The sequence below is a fragment of the Oryx dammah genome, unplaced genomic scaffold (genome assembly GCF_014754425.2).
Source record: "Oryx dammah isolate SB20612 unplaced genomic scaffold, SCBI_Odam_1.1 HiC_scaffold_11229, whole genome shotgun sequence".
Classification (NCBI taxonomy): Eukaryota; Metazoa; Chordata; class Mammalia; order Artiodactyla; family Bovidae; genus Oryx; species Oryx dammah.
The window spans coordinates 1,220,479-1,239,369 of NW_024080622.1; the positions used below are offsets into that span (position 1 = coordinate 1,220,479).

Consider the following 18,891-nt stretch of genomic DNA (forward strand, 5'->3'; position numbering starts at 1 on the left):
TGCTTTTGCCATTTGGGTACTGAGTGCCAGGAGATACTGGCTTATGCTTTGTTTTCCTCTCAGAGCACTCATTATACTGTGCTATGGTTTTTGTTGTGTTTGAGAAATGCTTGGACTTGGACTGTGGGCAGAGCAGGCACATTCCATTCTTTGGGGACACATCGAGTTTTCCTTTGTCCCACAAAAAATTGGTTCATCAGAGATATGCAACCTGCTCTCTAAAGTTTTTCCTTACACATTGCAAACTTGTCTGGGACCAAAAATCTTAACAGTATCTTTGCATTTCCAGAAAATATGACTCCACTAAAGCCAACATTATTACAAAACAAGCACATAACATCTTCAGAACCAGTGAGGGTGGGAAGTTGCACTTTCCAAGTTCAGTTTCCCATCTATATTTTCCTGCCAACCATGCTCATTTATGCCTAATAACATAAACATTTTTATATGTAAAGGAGTTGGAAAGATTTATCATTAAGTACAGTTGCATTTGGGGAAAGCATTTTATTTGGCTTGATGATTGAGTGTAAATTATCTCCTCATATTTCCAAAAGAAGGCATATAAAATACATGTCAAAAGGAAAAGCCAGGAACCATTAAGATGAAAAATGTGGAAGCAATGACAATACTAATAGACAGTACTAGAGGTAAGTTGTATTTTTTAAGTGTTTTACATGTATTCATTCACATAATTCTTACCACAGCACTAGTAACTGGATACTTTATCCCCATTTTAATAATGAACAGACTGCAGCACTGAGAGATTAATAATTTGCCTGAGATGACACACCTCGTAAATGGTAGATCTGGGATTTGATTTTAGACAGTCTTGCTTAGAATCTGAATGCTAAACTAGAATATGCGCTGTCTTCCAAACTTGATGACATCACTCTTCTGAGCTTCAAGGCAGGCAAGGCAAGAATATTCAATACTTTCCCCGCATGCTACATTCTTGAGAAAATAATTGGATAGACTGTAATATGAGCAACCTTATGTAATATGACAAAAAGTATCTTTCATTGCTCTTTTGCACAAGGTCCAAATGTATTCTTCAAAATTATTCTCATATCAATCTTTAATAAACAGAATTTAAATAACTCAGTGAATGTAGCTAATATTTGAAATCTGCAATGGTCCCTAGAGTGAATGACATTGATGATTGTGACTTTTGTCATTGATCCTTATTATATTTATGTTTGTAACAGTCTGTAATTAACTTGTCAGTGTATTTATTTATCAGTATATCTCTGGCTTCCTCTGTTTGAGTGACAGCAAGGATTTATTTGCTTTATCCAACTGTTTATCTTAAGAACTTAGAGTCTGGCATAGCAGGTGCACAGAATTATTTGAAATCCATCAATGAATGAATCCTCCATAGGCAAAGAGTTCTGCCCAAGAACATAGACTCAAGATGCTCAAAAGTATAAATTACAACTATAATTTACACCATATTGAACAATAATTTATACCAATTTGGACCATAAAGAAGGCTGAGCACCAAAGATTTGATGTTTTCAAATTGTGGTGCTTGAGAAGACTCTTGAGAATCCCGTGAACAGCAAGAAGATCAAACCAGTCAATCCTAAAGGAAATCAACCCTGAATATTCACTGGAAGGACTAATGCTGAAGATGAAGCTCCAATATTTTGGCCACCTGATGTGAAGAGCCAATTCATTGGAAAAGACCCTGATGCTAGGAAAAATTGAAAGCATGAGGAGAAAGGAGTGACAGAGGATGAGATGGTTGGATTGTATCAGCAACTTATGGACCTGAGTTTAAGCAAACTCCTAGGGGGAAGGACATGAAGGACAGGGAAGCCTGGCATACTGCAGTTCATGGCGTTGCAAAGTCAGACACGACTTAGTGACTGAACAGCATGAAAAGTCACTATTTGTTACGGAGTCACTGGAGTTAACTTGGCTAGAGCTAAAGAGGCGGGGTGTTGACCTTTTCACTTGTTTTTGTTCTTCTTTACAAGCCCTGATGTCCGGGCCAGTCCCTGGAGTTGTATTCTATCAGATACACACAAATGGCCACACTATGGCCGTTCCTTCAAAGCTCCACTGCTTCCAATCAACAATCTTGAGGCCAGGCTTAAAGACCAAACACTTCTGGTTGCATTTCTATACGTGGAGTGCTTTTTCTCAGAAGTCCCAACATCCGAGTGCTGCATCTGGCATCCCATCACCAGACTTGCTCCTGGAAATGATTTTCTCTAAATAAATTAATAACAGACTGGTTCCAAACAGGAAAAGGAGTACGTCAAGGCTGTATATTGTCACCCTGCTTATTTAACGTCTATGCAGAGTACATCATGAGAAACACTGCGCTGGAAGAAGCACAAGCTGGTATCAAGATTGCCAGGAGAAATATCAATCACCTCAGATATGAAGATGACACCACCTTTGTGGCAGAAAGTGAAGAGGAACTAAAAAGCCTCTTGATGAAAGTGAAAGAGGAGAGTGAAAAAGTTGGCTTAAAGCTCAACATTCAGAAAACGAAGATCATGGCATCTGGTCCCATCACTCCATGGGAAATAGATGGGGAAACAGTGGAGACAGTGGCAGACTTTTTTTGGGGGGGGTTCCCAAATCACTGCAGATGGTGATTGCAGCCATGAAATTAAAAGATGCTTACTCCTTGGAAGAAAAGTTATGATCTAGATAGTATATTCAAAAGCAGAGACATTACTTTGCTGACTAAGGTCCGTCTAGTCAAGGCTATGGTTTTTCCTGTGGTCATGTATGGATGTGAGAGTTGGACTGTGAAGAAAGCTGAGTGCCAAAGAATTGATGCTTTTGAACTGTGGTGTTGGAGAAGACTCTTGAGTGTCCCTTGGCCTGCAAGGAGATCCAACCAGTCCATTCTGAAGGAGATCAGCCCTGGGTGTTCTTTGGAAGGACTGAGGCTAAAGCTGAAACTCCAATACTTTGGCCACCTCATGTGAAGAGTTGACTCATTGGAAAAGACTCTGATGCTGGGAGGGATTGGGGGCAGGAGGAGAAGGGAATGACAGAGGATGAGATGGCTGGATGGCATCACCGACTCAATAGACATGAGTCTGAGTGAACTCCGGGAGATGGTGATGGACAGGGAGGCCTGGTGTGCTGCAGTCCATGGGGTCACAAAGAGTCGGACACGACTGAGCAATTGAACTGAACTGAAATACAACTGCAACTGAGGGACTTCCGTGGTGTCCGGTGGTTAAGACTTCACCTTCCAATGCAGGGGGTGTGAGTTTAATCCCTCGTCCGGGAGATAGGATCCCACTTGCCTTGCAGCCGAAAAACCAAACTGTAAAATAGAATTGATACTGTAATAAATTCAATAAAGTCTTAAAAAAAATTTTTAGTGTTTAGGAATGCAAGGGATTTCTGTGTGTTGATTTTATATCCTGCAACTTTACTATTTTCATTGATTAGCTCTAGTAATTTTCTGGTGGAGTCTTTAGGGTTTTCAATTTAGAAGATCATGTCATCTGCAAACAGTGAGAGTTTTACTTATTCTTTTCCAATTTGGATTCCTTCTATTTCTTTTTTGGCTCTGATTGCTGTGGCCAAAACTTCCAAAACTATGTTGAATAGTACTGGTGAAAGTGGGCACCCTTGTCTTGTTCCTGACTTTAGGGGAAATGCTCTCAATTTTTTCACCATTGAGGATAATGTTTGCTGTGGGTTTGTCATATATAGCTTTTATTATGTTGAGTTATGTTCCTTCTATTCCTGTTTTCTGGAGAGCTTTTATCATAAATGGATGTTGAATTTTGTCAAAGGATTTCTCTGCATCTATTGAGATAATCATATGGCCTTTATTTTTCAATTTGTTAATGTGGTGTATTACACTGATTGATCTGTGGATATTGAAGAATCCTTGCATCCCTGGGATAAAGCCCACTTGGTCATGGTGTATGATCTTAATGTGTTGTTGGATTAAGCATACACACCAAGGAAACCAGAATTGAAAGAGACACATGTACCCCAATGTTCATCACAGCACTGTTTATAATAGCCAGGATATGGAAGCAACCTAGATGTCCATCAGCAGATGAATGGATAAGAAAGCTGTGGTACATATACACAGTGGAGTATTACTCAGCCATTAAAAAGAATACATTTGAATCAGTTCTAATGAGTTGGATGAAACTGGAGCCTATTATACAGAGTGAAATAAGCCAGAAAGTAAAACACCAATATAGTATACTAACGCATATATAAGGAATTTAGAAAGATGGTAATGATAACCCTGTATGCAAGACAGCCAAATAGACACAGATGTATAGAACAGTCTTTTGGACTTTGTGGGAGAGGGAGAGGGTGGGATGATATGGGAGAATGGCATTGAAACATGTATAATGTCATATAAGAAATGAATTGCCAGTCTAGGTTCGATGCAGGATACAGGATGCTTGGGGCTGGTGCACTGGGACAACCCAGAGGGATGGTACAGGAGGGAGGAAGGAGGGGGGTTCAGGATGGGGAACACGTGTAGATTCATGTTGATGTATGGCAAAACCAATACAATATTGTAAAGTAATTAGCCTCCAATTAACATAAATAAATTTAAATTAAAAAAATTTTGTTTAAATAAAATACAACTGCAGCCAAATTTAAAAATTACATCATAAGTTGTAAAATTTGATAATTGTTCTCATCTTTGGTGTTGCAGGTTTGGGGCTACTCCTAGCCTTATGAATTACATTCTCCTACACTGAATTCCTTGTATTATTCCTCCATACAGCATCCTACATCACACCTTGGACCTTTGCTTTTGATCTTTCCTTGGTCTGGAATGCCCTTACCCTGGTCCTTATCTCTTTTCAAGTTTGACCACTCATGTCACCTTCTATAGGGGCCTTCCTGAAATTTCCAGATCCTGCTATGTACCCTTTCTTTGTGCTTTCTTTGGTTTTAGAATTACCATATAATATTTAAGAGTTTCTAGGAATCTGTCTCCTCCATTAGACTACAAGCAATTCCTTGAGAGCAGGAACCACATCTTACTCATTTCTTGCCCACAGTTGCTGGCATGATGTCAGGCATAGAGATTAATCTCAATAAATATTGATTGAAATGAATTGTGTTGCCAATAAACCATGATGCTATCACTCCATCTGACCCTTTCCTGCCTTCAACTCCTGGAAATGCCAGCAACATTTTAAATGACTGCATTTTAGCACTTCTGAGAATGTAATCTTTTGTTATTTCTCTTTCTTTTCAGGAACCTCTTTCTGAAGCTATCGAAGACAAAAGGGAAGAATCATGTCCATGATTGCAGCTTTCTATGGTGGCAAGTCCATTCTCATTACTGGGGCCACAGGCTTCTTGGGCAAAGTGTTGATGGAGAAGCTATTTCGCACCAGCCCAGACCTGAAAGTCATTTACATCCTGGTGAGGCCCAAGCAGGGCCAGACACTGCAGCAGAGGGTTTTCCAGATCCTAAATAGTAAGGTATGCCTTATGGGAAGAGTCTTGGGGGATGGTGACTCACTGCAATGTTCCCTTATAGCCCCAGATGCAGATGGGACCCAGAAGTTCTGGGCAGATAGAGGAGAGGAGACAAAACAAGAGAGCAACCAACAGTTCATGGAAATCTATGGTAGAATGCAAGCAACATCTTTCATTTCTGGAAGGTGTTTAATTGGAAAAAAGAACCTTGAAAAGCTTTTTCACTTCACTTTGAAAGAGCCATTGTGCCCTTTCCCTAATTTGCTGTATGTTGAAACCAGCTCTTGATTGGATTAGAATATACTGGTGGAATAAAGGAAAAAATGAGGTCAAATTTGAGATCCCTTGGGGGAGGGAGGCTTTGATGAAAAGTATACTGTAACTGAATAAACCTCCTGAAGGAAAAAAAAAAAGAAATCTGTGGTGTTTTCCCTTAAGAGGGGAAAGAGTGCTTAGACCCTGTCCAGGGCAAATGAGCAGATAACGTAAATATATTCTGCAAATTACCAAGTAAGAATCAAAATGCTAAAACTCTCCAAGTGGACTCAGTTCAGTTCAGTTCAGTCGCTCAGTCGTGTCTGACTCTTTGCGACCCCATGGACTGCAGCACGCCAGGCCTCTCTGTCCATCACCAACTCCCAGAGTTTACTCAAACTCATGTCCATTGAGTTGGTGATGCCATCCAACCATTTCATCCTCTGTCATCCCCTTCTCCTCCCACCTTCAATCTTTCCCAGCATCAGGGTATTTTCCAATGAGTCAGTTCTTTGCATCAGGTGGCCAAAGTATTGGAGTTTCAGCTTCAGTATAAGTCCTCCCAATGAATATTCAGGACTGATTTCCTTTAGGATGGACTGGTTGGATCTCCTTGCAGTCCAAGGGACTCTCAAGAGTCTTCTCCAACACCACAGTTCAAAGCATCAATTCTTTGTTGCTCAGCTTTCTTTATAGTCCAACTGTTACATCCAAACATGACTACTGGAAAAACCATAGCTTTGACTAGATGGACCTTTGTTGGCAAAGTAATGTCTCTGCTTTTTAATATGCTGTCTAGGTTGGTCATAACTTTTCTTCTAAGGAGTAAGCACGTGGACTCACCAGGCCTTCAAATCTATCACAAGTTCATCCAAACTCTTCCTTAATTTTCTTCTAAATTGAGGGTAGTTTTCCTCAAAATTTTTGGAGAGTCATTTACATATTATATCATATCATATTATTAATATAAACAGATATGATTACTAAGTAGCCATGCAGTAATACTTTCAGTTGTCTAAATGCTGCAAGTTGTATACTTTATCTATGATAACTTGACATTTCTCTTACCCCACTTCTGTTATCCTGTAAATTCCTTTAAGGGAAAAACTGCAAATGAAATACATGTGTGAATGAGCAGTTGAGTCTCAAACTCCCTTCCCAAATTATGAATATATCACCTCATGTCTTAATTTATATATTTGAAAGCTTTGGTATGAAATGCTTTATCAATTTGCTGTCAGTTTATACATCTTACCCTTCAGCTTGCAATGTTTAAAAACAATGACCTCGTAGGGTTGCCATAGGAGATAAATATATGTGTCTGGAATGTACAAGGTTAGCAAAAGGAAGATTTAAATAAGAATTTTCTACAGTCTCCTTTCCAGTGTTTAGGCCCGCTGACATCTAACAGAGATGTGTATCTGATAGCACAGCACATTATAGACACCCAGTAAGCTTGATGACTATATTTTATCTGCTGGTATCAGCATGAGGTTTTGTATAAACCATTATCAAGAGAAGCACAGAAGTCTCTCCTGTATCTCATGGCCTAACTCAGCTGTGGGACAAGTAATAATGGCTGACACTTACTGGATACTTAGTACGTGGCAGACATTACTCAATGGCTTTTTCATGACTTGCGTGCTCAGCTACTTTAGTTGTGTCTGACTCTTGCCACCCCATGGACTGTAGCCCACCAGGCTCCTCAGTCCATAGGATTCTCCAGGCAAGAATACTGGAGTGGGCAGCCATACCCTCCTCTACGTGATCTTCCCCACCCAGAGATCCAACCCATGTCTCTTGTTTCCTTCATCAGCCAGCAGATTCTTTACCACTGGCACCTCCTGGGAAGCCCCTTTCACGTCTTATCTGATTGATTTTTCAACAATGCTGTGAAGTGAGAATTATTAATATCCAAATTTGATAGATGAGATAAATGAGACCAGAAGTATTAAATTACCAAAAATCTGTGCTTAGTCACTCACTCGTGTCCAGTTCTTTGTGACTTCCAACCCAAGGATTGAACCCAGTCTCCTGCATTGCAGGCAGATTCTTTACCATCTGTGCCATTAGAGAAGCCCACCAAAGGTCACACAGTCAATAAATAAGCTCACCAAAGGTCACCCAATTAGTAAATAAGAGCATTAGACTTTAGAGACCCTACCCCAGTCTGCCTCCAGGGCAAGTATGCCTGCGTTGTAACTAATGGTCCTTAAGAATAAAAAAAAAAAAAAAGGCTGATGTGGCATAAAACCAAAATCTAGAAGAAACTCACATATTTCTCTTCTTATACAGCTTTGCTCAGCTATACATCCCTGATGGACTTTGTTTTCATCACACATTTAGCTTTGTAGTCAGCTTATGAATTTCTAGATAACTATTGTGACAAAGAATCTTGTGGTCAGCCTAGTCTCCACCTCCTGTTACATTCAATGTGCTGTATTGAGACATTACTTTTGTTATGGAACTCTTGATTATACTATTAATATCATTTGTGAAACTGATTTGCAAACCTTTAGCCCTGTTTTCACTATTGGGCTATTTATAACTGTCAGCTGTTAACTTTTATACAGAGTGGTTCTCAGACTGCGGTCTCCCAACCAGCAGCATCAGTATCACCTGGGGACTATCTGTTGCTATCGGATGGTGCTTAAGAGCATGGGCTTCAGAAGTAGATTGATCTGTGTTTGAATCTCAGCACCACTGATAAACCGTGGGACAGTGTGCAAGATATACACTTTCCTGATCCTTAGTTTCCTTATCTGTAAAATGGGATAATAATACTTTACTCACGTACATGTATGACAATCTTTGAATGAGGAGAGCTGGCTCTCCCTAAAGCTGTCTTTTGAGATTGATGGAACTTCTTTTCTGGAAACCCTCAGCAAAATTTGCCTTACATCTCATCAGTCAGGGTTAGGTTATGTATCAATTTCTGAACCAACCTGTGTGGCCTGAAGTATGCCATATACTGATTTGTTCAGAAACTCCAGATCTTAGCCTATCACTGTCCATGTGGAAATTCTCCATAATCTCACAGAGAATCTTAAATTAGGGACATAAATCAATTATAATTTATTAAGTTTATAGGGAGATCCAAGCTGACATATGGGTTGACAAGGAAAAATAAATTTCTCTGTGTTTTGTTAATGTAAAATATAAAGTCATCAGCTTTGTGGTACTTTTTAATTTTTAAACATTTATTTATTTATTGGCTGTGCTGGGTCTTCACTGCTGCAGGGGCTTGTCTCCAGTTGCAGCAAGCAGGGGCTGCTCTCTAGTTGCAGGGCACAGGCTTCTCACTGCGGTGGCTTGTCCTTGTGAAGCACGTCTCCGGGGCATGCAGGCTTCAGGAGTTGCAGCACGTGGGCTCAGTAGCTGTGGCTCCCAGGCTCTAGAGCGAAGTCTCAATAGTTGCGGCTCCTGGGCTTAGTTGCTGCAGTGCATGCACGATCTTTCTGAATCAGGGATCCAGCCTGTTATCTCCTGCACTGACAGGCGGATTCTTTACCACCGTACTACCAGGGAAGCCCCTCAGCTTTGTATTTTAACTGATCCAAAGCACACCCATAAATTTGTCATCTCCAATGCAGAGAGAATGTAGTGTAGTGTCAGTCGCTTAGTCGTGTCTGACTCTTTGTGATCCCATGGGCTGTAGCCCACCAGGCTCGTCTGTCCATGGGATTCTCTAGACAAGAATACTGGAGTGGATTGCCGTTCCCTTCTCCAGAGGATCTTCTTGACTCAGGGATCGAACTCAGGTCTCCTGCATTGCAGGCAGATTCTTTACCATTTGAGCTACAGGGAAGAGAGAACTTGGTAATATCTTAAAACCAAGAAAACTACATTCAGCAGCCATCTGATAAATTCCTCAATGCTCGGGACTTTCCATTTCTAGTCCAGCAGTTGTGTTCCAGTTGCAATTTTAAAACATTTTCTCCAAATCTTTCAAGATAGCCCTAATAGAATCAAATCCAGCATAGGAAGTTAGTTTCCTATAAGCAGTCTCATCTACCTATCACCTTGCTAAGCCTTCCTTCACACAGGCTCCTAAATTCAACATCAGAATAAAAGGTATTTTTCCTTTGTCACTAAAAAAATCTTTCCTTTGTCTCAAAGAGACTTTGCTGTTACAGTAACACTATTGAAGATATTTATAAATGAGTAGAAAGTGAACAATTACTGTAGCACCAAAATGCTCAAGAAATTGAAATATTGAAATATGGACATTTCTTTTTTTTTTTTTTTTTTTGGACATTTCTTCTTACATCTCTATTTCTGGTTTTGTAGCAAAGGCATTAATTATACTTCCACAAATTTTGACTTATATGGTCAGATAGAAGGACAGGGCCTGGGCTTCATAAAAAGATGTAGTTTAATATTTTTGCAGCATTTCACTAAAAGGTGAAAATATTCCATATGAAGTCTAATCTTCCTCTATTTGGTTAGACTTTGGAGGGAAACAGTACAAGTTGGTTATTCCAAACATTTGGGACCCCACAACCAACTTTCCAATATAGGGTTATATTTAAAGGAATATACACAGACAACTTTGGTGCAGGAGACCTGGATTTGATCTTTGGGTCAGGAAGAGCCCCAAGAAGACAACTCACTCCAGTATTCTTGCCTGGAGAATTCCGTAGCCCATACAGTCCATGATGGGGTAGCAAAGAGTTGGGTGTAACTGAGCAACTAACACTTGCACTTTCACTTGACACTTTGCAGGTAATCAACCAAATTTGTTCAATGAATGAATTTAATGTATTCCAGTTCTTCAGACCAGTCTTTTACTTCTATTGTGTGACCACTCTTACCCTAGGTTTTTACTAAGAAAAGTTTTCCTGTATGGGATAGAATTTCTTCTGGAAGGCCTCTGATTTTACAAATTTTTATTAAATATCTTCTATGAATAAAGAAAGACCCAGTCTAGAGTCTGCCATTGAACTTCATTTGGACATAGACAGAGTGATTTAAATGTACCCATGCCTTATTCCCAAGAAAGATCTGGTATCACTTTTAAGCAATACTTGTCTCCTGTCACACAACAGTGATGCATGAATTCTTACCAAGCTGTATTAATAGTAATACAGTGTGCTTAAAAGTAGATTAATGGTATCCAGTGTACGAGGTTTGGAAACTTTTCTTTAATTATAATAAATAAAAATATTACCAGTTTGTCTTTAATTCCCATTGTATTCAGAGGAAATATGATCGAACCTATCTATTAAAAGCCTGTTCCTCTATCTATTAAAATTCGTTCATCAGTTTCATTCCTTTTCTTTTATGGTACGGATAGTAACCACCTCTCACTTCCTTTTTCCATGCCTTCAGTTCAGTTCAGTTCAGTTCAGTCACTCAGTCGTATCCAGCTCTTTGCAACCCCATGAATCGCAGCACGCCAGGCCTCCCTGTCCATCACCAACTCCCGGAGTTCACTCAGAGTCATTTCCATCAGTCAGTGATGCCATCCAGCCATCTCATCCTCTGTCGTCCCCTTCTCCTCCTGCCCCCAATCCTCCCAGCATCAGAGTCTTTTCCAATGAGTCAACTCTTCACATGAGGTGGCCAAAGTACTGGAGTTTCAGCTTTAGCATCATTCCTTCCAAAGAAATCCCAGGGCTGATCTCCTTTAGAATGGACTGGTTGGATCTCCTTGTGGTCTGAGGGACTCTCAAAAGTCTTCTCCAACACCACAGCTCAAACTCAACAATTCTTCAGCGCTCAGCCTTCTTCACAGTCCAACTCTCACATCCATACATGACCACAGGGAAAACCATAGCCTTGACTAGACAGACCTTAGTCAGCAAAGTAATGTCTCTGCTTTTGAATATGCTATCTAGGTGGTCATAAGTTTTCTTCCAAGGAGTAAGCATCTTTTAATTTCATGGCTGCAATCACCATCTGCAGTGATTTGGGAGCCCAAAAAATTAAAGTCTGACACTGTTTCCACTGTTTCCCCATCTGTTTCCCATGAAGTGATGGGACCGGATGCCAGGATCTTGTTTTTTGAATGTTGAGATTTAAGCCAACATTTTTACTCTCCACTTACACTTTGATCAAGAGGCTTTTTAGTTCCTCTTCACTTTCTGCCATAAGGGTGGTGTCATCTGCATATCTGAGGTGATTGATATTTCTCCTGGCAATCTTGATTCCAGCTTGTGCTTCTTCCAGTCCAGCGTTTCTCATGATGTACTCTGCATATAAGGTAAATAAGCAAGGTGACAATATACAGCCTTAGACATACTCCTTTTCCTATTTGGAACCAGTCTGTTGTTCCATGTCCAGTTCTAACTGTTGCTTCCTGACCTGCATACAGATTTCTCAAGAGGCAGGTCAGGTGGATGGTATTCCCATCTCTTTCAGAATTTTCCACAGTTTCTTGTGATCCACACAGTCAAAGGCTTTGGCATAGTCAATAAAGCAGAAATAGATGTTTTTCCAGAACTCTCTTGCTTTTTCCATGATCCAGCGGATGTTGGCAATTCGATGCCTTCACAGGGAGACAATTAAGTGGGAATGCTTTGGAAAGAAGGTTATTTTTAACTGTTTGGTCACAAAGGACTGGAACTTAAGACTCAAAAGAGAGGATCAGTTTCCTCATATGTGACTAAGATCCTTGAGTATTTTCAGAGCACCTAAAGGAACACATCAATTGAGATAAATCTATCTGAATTAATGGCAGATTCTTGAGGACTTTCTCACAAAGATAAGGTGGCACTCTAAAAAAACAACCAGACATATATGTAAGTACTATAAAATATATATTTATTGTAGTGTTATTTACAGTAGCAAACGTGGAACCAGTCTGAATGTTCCACAGTTGAGGAAAGGTGCACAGACGTGTTGGACTATTATGCAGGCACTAAAGTTTATATTTTATAAAATATTAAATATTAAAAAGTGCTTATAATACATTCAGAACCCAAAAAAATATGCAAAATAACATCCAGTGTAATCTCAAGTAATGACCCTAAATAAATGCTGATAGGATCTTGGATTAATTTTAGTTTCAGATTATAATGAGCATGTTTACTTTCATGGTGAGGGAAAAAAGTGCTGTCTTTTGTAGTGGAAAATCAGAACAATAATCATTCTCCAAAAGAGTTCTCTAAATTCAATCACAATGAAGATGGTTTATTTTTATGGTGGGAGAAAAAAGTCCACTTTTTAAGATGGTAAATAAATGAGGCAGCAAAGCAATCACAAATTTCTAAGTTCAGCTGATGTTTAGTTTTGAGACTGTATCAAAATAAACTAGTTTGATTTACTTTTGATTAAAAATATGATTCTAGGTCTATAACATTGTTTTTAAGAAATATCTCCTAATTTCTTTTACAAAATCTGTGGAGTTCCTAGAGGAAATAAGCCAAATTTCTAGTGTTGACATGTGAACATGCTTACCACAGACCCATTTATGGGTTGCCAGGAAGCCCAAGCTGCCTGCTTAGTCTCTTATTATGAAAAATTGCCCATTTGCCTGAACCAACCAGCTTTCCAGCTAGGAAAAACAATTTTCAGTGGTGAAATTCATTTTATGTTACTATCTAGAATATGGCTTTGTTTAACAAGACAGGATTCTTTCCCACTACAACAGATAATTGGTTGCAAATAAATCATTCAGTTGTGAAGTTCAAAGTGTTGAGAGCATTTTGAGGTTTTTTAGTGCCTTAAAGATGTGTTTCTTTGTATAACAATGATATCCCATTTATATCCATTTAGGATCTTAAGTTGGTCATAACCTACTCTGAATAACTCTTTAAAAAAACATCAAGAAGACAATATCCATATCTGAAAAATAAAACCACAAGTAGATGAATTTATATTGAGTGAGGTAGTTAATTAAGAGTGAGGTCAGAATCTAAAAAAAAAAAAAAAAAAAAAGATGTTTGAGAGAATATCAGAAATGGTTGGGCTTTTCCTCTTAAGCTATAGTAATTAGGTAAGGCAAGGGTTATGGTGAGATGTTGCCAGGTTTAGAATGCAGCATGTGAGAAGACCAGGCAAAATTCAGGGTTTTGTAGGGAAAGGCTATCCTGTATTATGCCACTGGGAAGTGGATTTATAAACAAAAGCAGAGCCTGGCAGGTTGCACTAGATATTTCAAGTCAATTTCTCTGGAAAAATGTGAATTACTCAATAAGCTTGCAGTACCTTTAAGATAAACCTACTTTGAAATACCCTGGAGAGCTTTAGATAGTGAATTATGCTGGGACACACATGGGGCCCTCGGTTCATAGAACTGATTAGATTTAAGACAATAGATAGCAACATTCCATGAAATAGTTTATTGAATCCTTTTGCAAAACTATCACTGTTTGGTAGTTTTTAGAAGACATTAGATCCCTCAGGGGAAAAATAATGTATTTAAAGAAATTAACTTCTACCAAATAACATCTGCAAAGAAAAGACCAGCATTCTGACATCACTATTAAGAAGCACCCAACAGAAAAGTGGGCTTCTCAAGGGGCACTAGTGGTAAAGAACCCACCTGCCAATATAGGAGATACAAGAGATGCAAGTTTGATCCCGGGGTCAGGAATGGGTTGCCATGGGTTGCCCTGGAGGACAGCATGGCAACCCACTCCAGTATTCTTGCCTGGAGAATCCCATGGACAGAGAAGCCTGGTGGTCTATAGTCCATAGGGTTGCAAAGAGTCGGACACGACTGAAGCAACTTGCACAGCACAGCACACACACTGTGGCTCCACCCTTCCTTCCTACAACAGAAAAGTTAATTTCATATAATATAAAAGTTCCTTGTTAGTTTGCATAGAATTTCATAAGGAAGAATAGCATTTTCATATTTGGTTCAGGCTACCCTGTGTAAAAGTTGCTTGTTCACAACTTCCAGAACATGAATTTCTGATTGATATTAATGATTCTGTTAGATCTCTATTTAAGGCAAAGGCAATTAAAAAAAAAAAAGTTTGTATTTTAAATTCCCAAAGTCAGTTTTGTTCCATTACTATATTTTATTTTTCCTAAGAAACTAATGATCCTGCAAAAAGCAAGAGGGTTTTATAAATTTGGGACAACTAGAGGGAATATAACCTTTCCAGGAATTAAAATTTCCCCATGATTAACAGACACATACTTTTTAAAGCGTATAACTGGTTCTCAGTTGGACAGTTACTCAACTTAAATTAGTTGAAGCATGTTAAGCCTCCCTTCTATGGGTGATTTCTTTCCTTTTAAGAAAAAGAAAAACCAAAAAGCCTTTTAAAATTGATTTTGTCTTCTTTAAGGTCCCAGAAACAGAAGTAATTTATTTCTCAATCTCTTGTTTTCTTTTACAATACCATTCACTAGTTCATTCAATCACTAGCATGATTTCACATGTCCAACTTCTTTCTTTCTTTTAAAATTTCTTCCAATCATATTGTCTTTTTCTTAGAAGCTTCATATTGCCTATACTGATTTCACTCCAGAAGTTACCAAGCCACAGGATTCAGCATGAGTCTGAAATATATTCAGTTTTTAGAGATACATGGATCACATGGCATAATCAGAAATCTTGGGTGACCCAACACACACAAATACACATGCATACTGCCTGATTAGCACATTTTGGAAATGAAGTATTCCTGATGGAAACAGAAGAGAAGTTCTCCTATTATTAGCAACCTACTAAGTGGTAGCCACTATGCTAGGCATCCGACTTTTATTACCCTATTTAATCTTCACAAAACCCCATGGTATGCCTTATTGCTGCAACACAGATAAGAAATTAATCCAAGAAAGTTGTCACCTATCCAAGGAAGTACCAAGGAAGTGGCAAAGCATATTTTAAATGCAGTTCTCTTATCTCTAAAGCCTATTTTTTCCCTCCACTGCATTGCTTTACCACCCCTAGGAAATTAATTCCTCTAACCAGGTACTTATTCTGAAAGAACTCTGTGAAAGTGGCCTTTGATGTGGGAACAAGATGATGAACTGAGTCACCTCTAGCATTTATTACAGATTCTTAAGTGAATTATAATTTTGCTAAATACAAAATTATTTTCAATGATAGCAGAATATGTGCGATATGGACATTGTTAACAGTAAATTCTAAGGGTTCTCACCACAAGGAGAATATTTTTGTTAATTTTTTTTCTTTTTATTGTTATCTTTATGAGGAGACGGATAGTAATTGAACCCATTGTAATCATTTCACAATATATGTAAATCAAATCATTATGCTATACCTCTTAAGCTTATATAGTGATGTATTCCAATTATCTCTCAATAAAACTGGAAAAAAAGAATAGTAGAAAAGAAAGAATAGCAGAGTGTATACAAATTATTAGTTCTCTGAGATCATAGAGTGTTACAGTCCTTTGATTGACATTTTAGATAAACATGCACACGAAGACACCAAGACCCCAAGAAATGAGTAACTTACCCCAGTCACACAGTTAATAAATGGCAGAACTAGGCTTCAAACTCTGGCCTTCCTGAATCCAAAGAGCAAAATCCAAATTAGGATCTTTCTAATACACTGGTGGTTCTCATCTTCAGTGTGGATCAGTGTCCCTAGTGAGCCTGTACAAAGTACAGTTGCCCAAGCTTCAACTCAGAACTGAGTCAGAATATCTAAGAGTGGTACCTCTGGGTTTTTGTCTTTTTAAACAACTTCTCAAACAACCCTACTGTGTGCTAAAATTTGATAACCATAGTACTACATTTAAGACTGCTTTGTGGTCCTAGAGAGTAGTTCTCATGAAAGCAGTAAAAACTTCTAGGTTAATCTTTTATATCTTATGGAAGTTAGCAGTGAACTAGCAAAATTCTAACATTTTGTGAATCTTTACATTAGGTATGATGGTTTTTTGTCTTAATTTACATGTACTTATTTGTATTCAATTATACTCAACTTAGATTATATATATCCTTTTAAATAAGTCTTTCTTGCTCAAGAGCTGACTTGTAAAATTCATTGACTTGTTTTAACTCAGCACTCTAAAATTTCAATGATAAATGTTCCAGGCTCTCCTTTTCATTGGGATATCAGATATTTCATAGAGATTGCCTTTTATTTTAAGAGACTCACCCCTTTTTTTACAAAATAAAAATGTTAAGCAAATTTTGGTGGGTTATTGTGATTCAATAATAGTTATATTTGAAGAGAGGAATCAGTAAACTGAATAAAGATCAGAACCTCTCATGATTAGAAAAGAATGATAACCTAAAGTAGCCTTTAGAAGGTAGTAACCTCCTAGATGCCTCCCAAGTGAGATCATGTGGATAACAAATTGACTTTAGAAGTCCAAGTTCAGGGCTTCTACATTGTTTCAGAAGCATTATATAAATGTTATGCCCCTCAATTTTTGCCCAAGTCCTGTTTTTAATAAAAATGTAGTCTTAGTATTTGGCCACATAAGTCCTACCTCAGTTTATTGAACCCCCAAATTTCTCTTTTTGTGAATTTTTTTCTTAGGATTTTCAAGTTTGTCTCTTGCATCTGGGCTATAAGTAACTATTGCCAAAATAGTCTCTTATGTTTAAAAAACAAATTGAAGGAGAAATACTTGTCTGTGTAACGTCAAATCAATGAAACACTCCTAAACTTTCTAAGAACCAGAGTGAAGTAAGCCAGAAAAAAAAAACAAAACACCAATACAGTATACTAACGTATATATATGGAATTTAGAAAGATGGTAATGATAACCCTGTATGCGAGACAGCAAGAGACACAGATGTATAGAACAGTCTTTTGGACTCTGTGGGAGAGGGAGAGGGTGGGATGATGTGGGAGAATGGCATTAAAACATGTAAAATATCATATATGAAACAACAAAAAAAGAAAGATGTATTGCTTTATTATCAGTTCAAAATGTTTAGATCATCTCCCAGCTATTATCTTTCAGTGACCACAGAAATGTATCTTCTCTCTGTCAAGAGCATGGTTTACTAAAATAAAAAAGCAGCATTCTTGAGTGTTCAAACATAGCAAGTAGTTATTCAACTCTACCTTCTTAGTCCTGTGCCATTAAATAAAGAATATATGAGAAGGAAGATGATGAACTCTTAGAACCTAAAATAATTATATTAAGTTCTTTATTAGTGGGCCTTCAATGAAATTTATGAAATTTTATTTTTTAGCTCATTTTTATTCCACCTATTTTTTGCCTTTAATTGATGTTTTGTTCCCCACCCTACCCCTGCAAAAAACAACAACAACAACAACTTTCAGATGAGTTAATATCTATTGAGGATCCATTTGTATCATTTTGTCTGTCCTTTAGTCTTGTCATCATTACAAAAGAAAAGGGTCTGTCTGAGCCTTTCCATATCCCCTACTCTTGGCAGTTAATACAGAGGACCCATAGATCACTTTGAGTATTCTTTTAGCAGTAGTTACCTGCTATCTTTTATCCCACCAACACAAAAGAGCTGGTAACCAATTTTAGGAATCAAACTCTCATTTATGGTTCTATTACTGTTCTTATGGTGAAGAGTGAAAGTGTTAGTCGCTCAGTCATGTCCAACTCTTTGCAACCCCATGGACTGAGGCCCGCCAGGCTTCTCCATCCATGGGATTCTCCAGGCAAGAATACTGGAGTGGGTTGCCATTTCCTTCTCCAGGGGAGCTTCCTCACCCAGGGACTGAACCCAGGTCTCTGGCATTGCAGGCAAATTCTTTGCCATCCTAGCCATCAGGAAAGCCCGTTCTTAGAGTAATTACTTTTAATTTAACAAAGAAAATTTGAGTTGTTTCAATGAACTGGGTGCTGTCAAGCATAAAGTGATAAAAGAAGAATCAAGGAGTTTACAAACCAGAGGGTGAAATTTAAGTGCAGAATTTTAAAATGGAAATGAATTTTTGGAGTTGGTGTTTCTCTAAGTATGGTATTGGACCATCAGACCTATCTATGGAGATGGTTAAGAAATACAACTCTTGGTTACATACCAAACTTACTGAGTCAAGATCTCTGGGGGTGGAGTAAGGGCATTGTGGGGAGAGAGTAAATTAGCCAAGATGGCACGTTCAGGCCCTCTTGCCCCATATTTTGTAAATAATGACTATGGAACAGCTGAGATCGTTTATAACACTGCCCATGCGCAACACAAGGCACTCGCTTGGTCATGAGCTACTGTGTGCTGTAGGCATATATGAGCTCTACCTCGAATGTGGCGGCTTCCCTGGGGGTTCAGACAGTAAAGAATCTGCCTGCAATGTGGGAGACCCAGGTTTGATTCCTGGATGGG

At 38.5% G+C, this 18,891-nt stretch overlaps 1 protein-coding gene across 2 annotated transcripts in view; it reads left to right on the top strand.

The window, feature by feature from the left end:
- Positions 1-18,891, top strand: part of LOC120861138 (fatty acyl-CoA reductase 2) — a 178,065-nt gene that overhangs the window by 115,837 nt on the left and 43,337 nt on the right. For both annotated transcript variants that reach the window (XM_040236774.1, XM_040236773.1), the window contains exon 2: positions 5,219-5,448. In XM_040236774.1, the coding sequence (XP_040092708.1) occupies positions 5,260-5,448 (189 nt within the window). In that variant the 5' untranslated portion in view covers positions 5,219-5,259. The remainder of the gene's footprint in view (positions 1-5,218; positions 5,449-18,891) is intronic.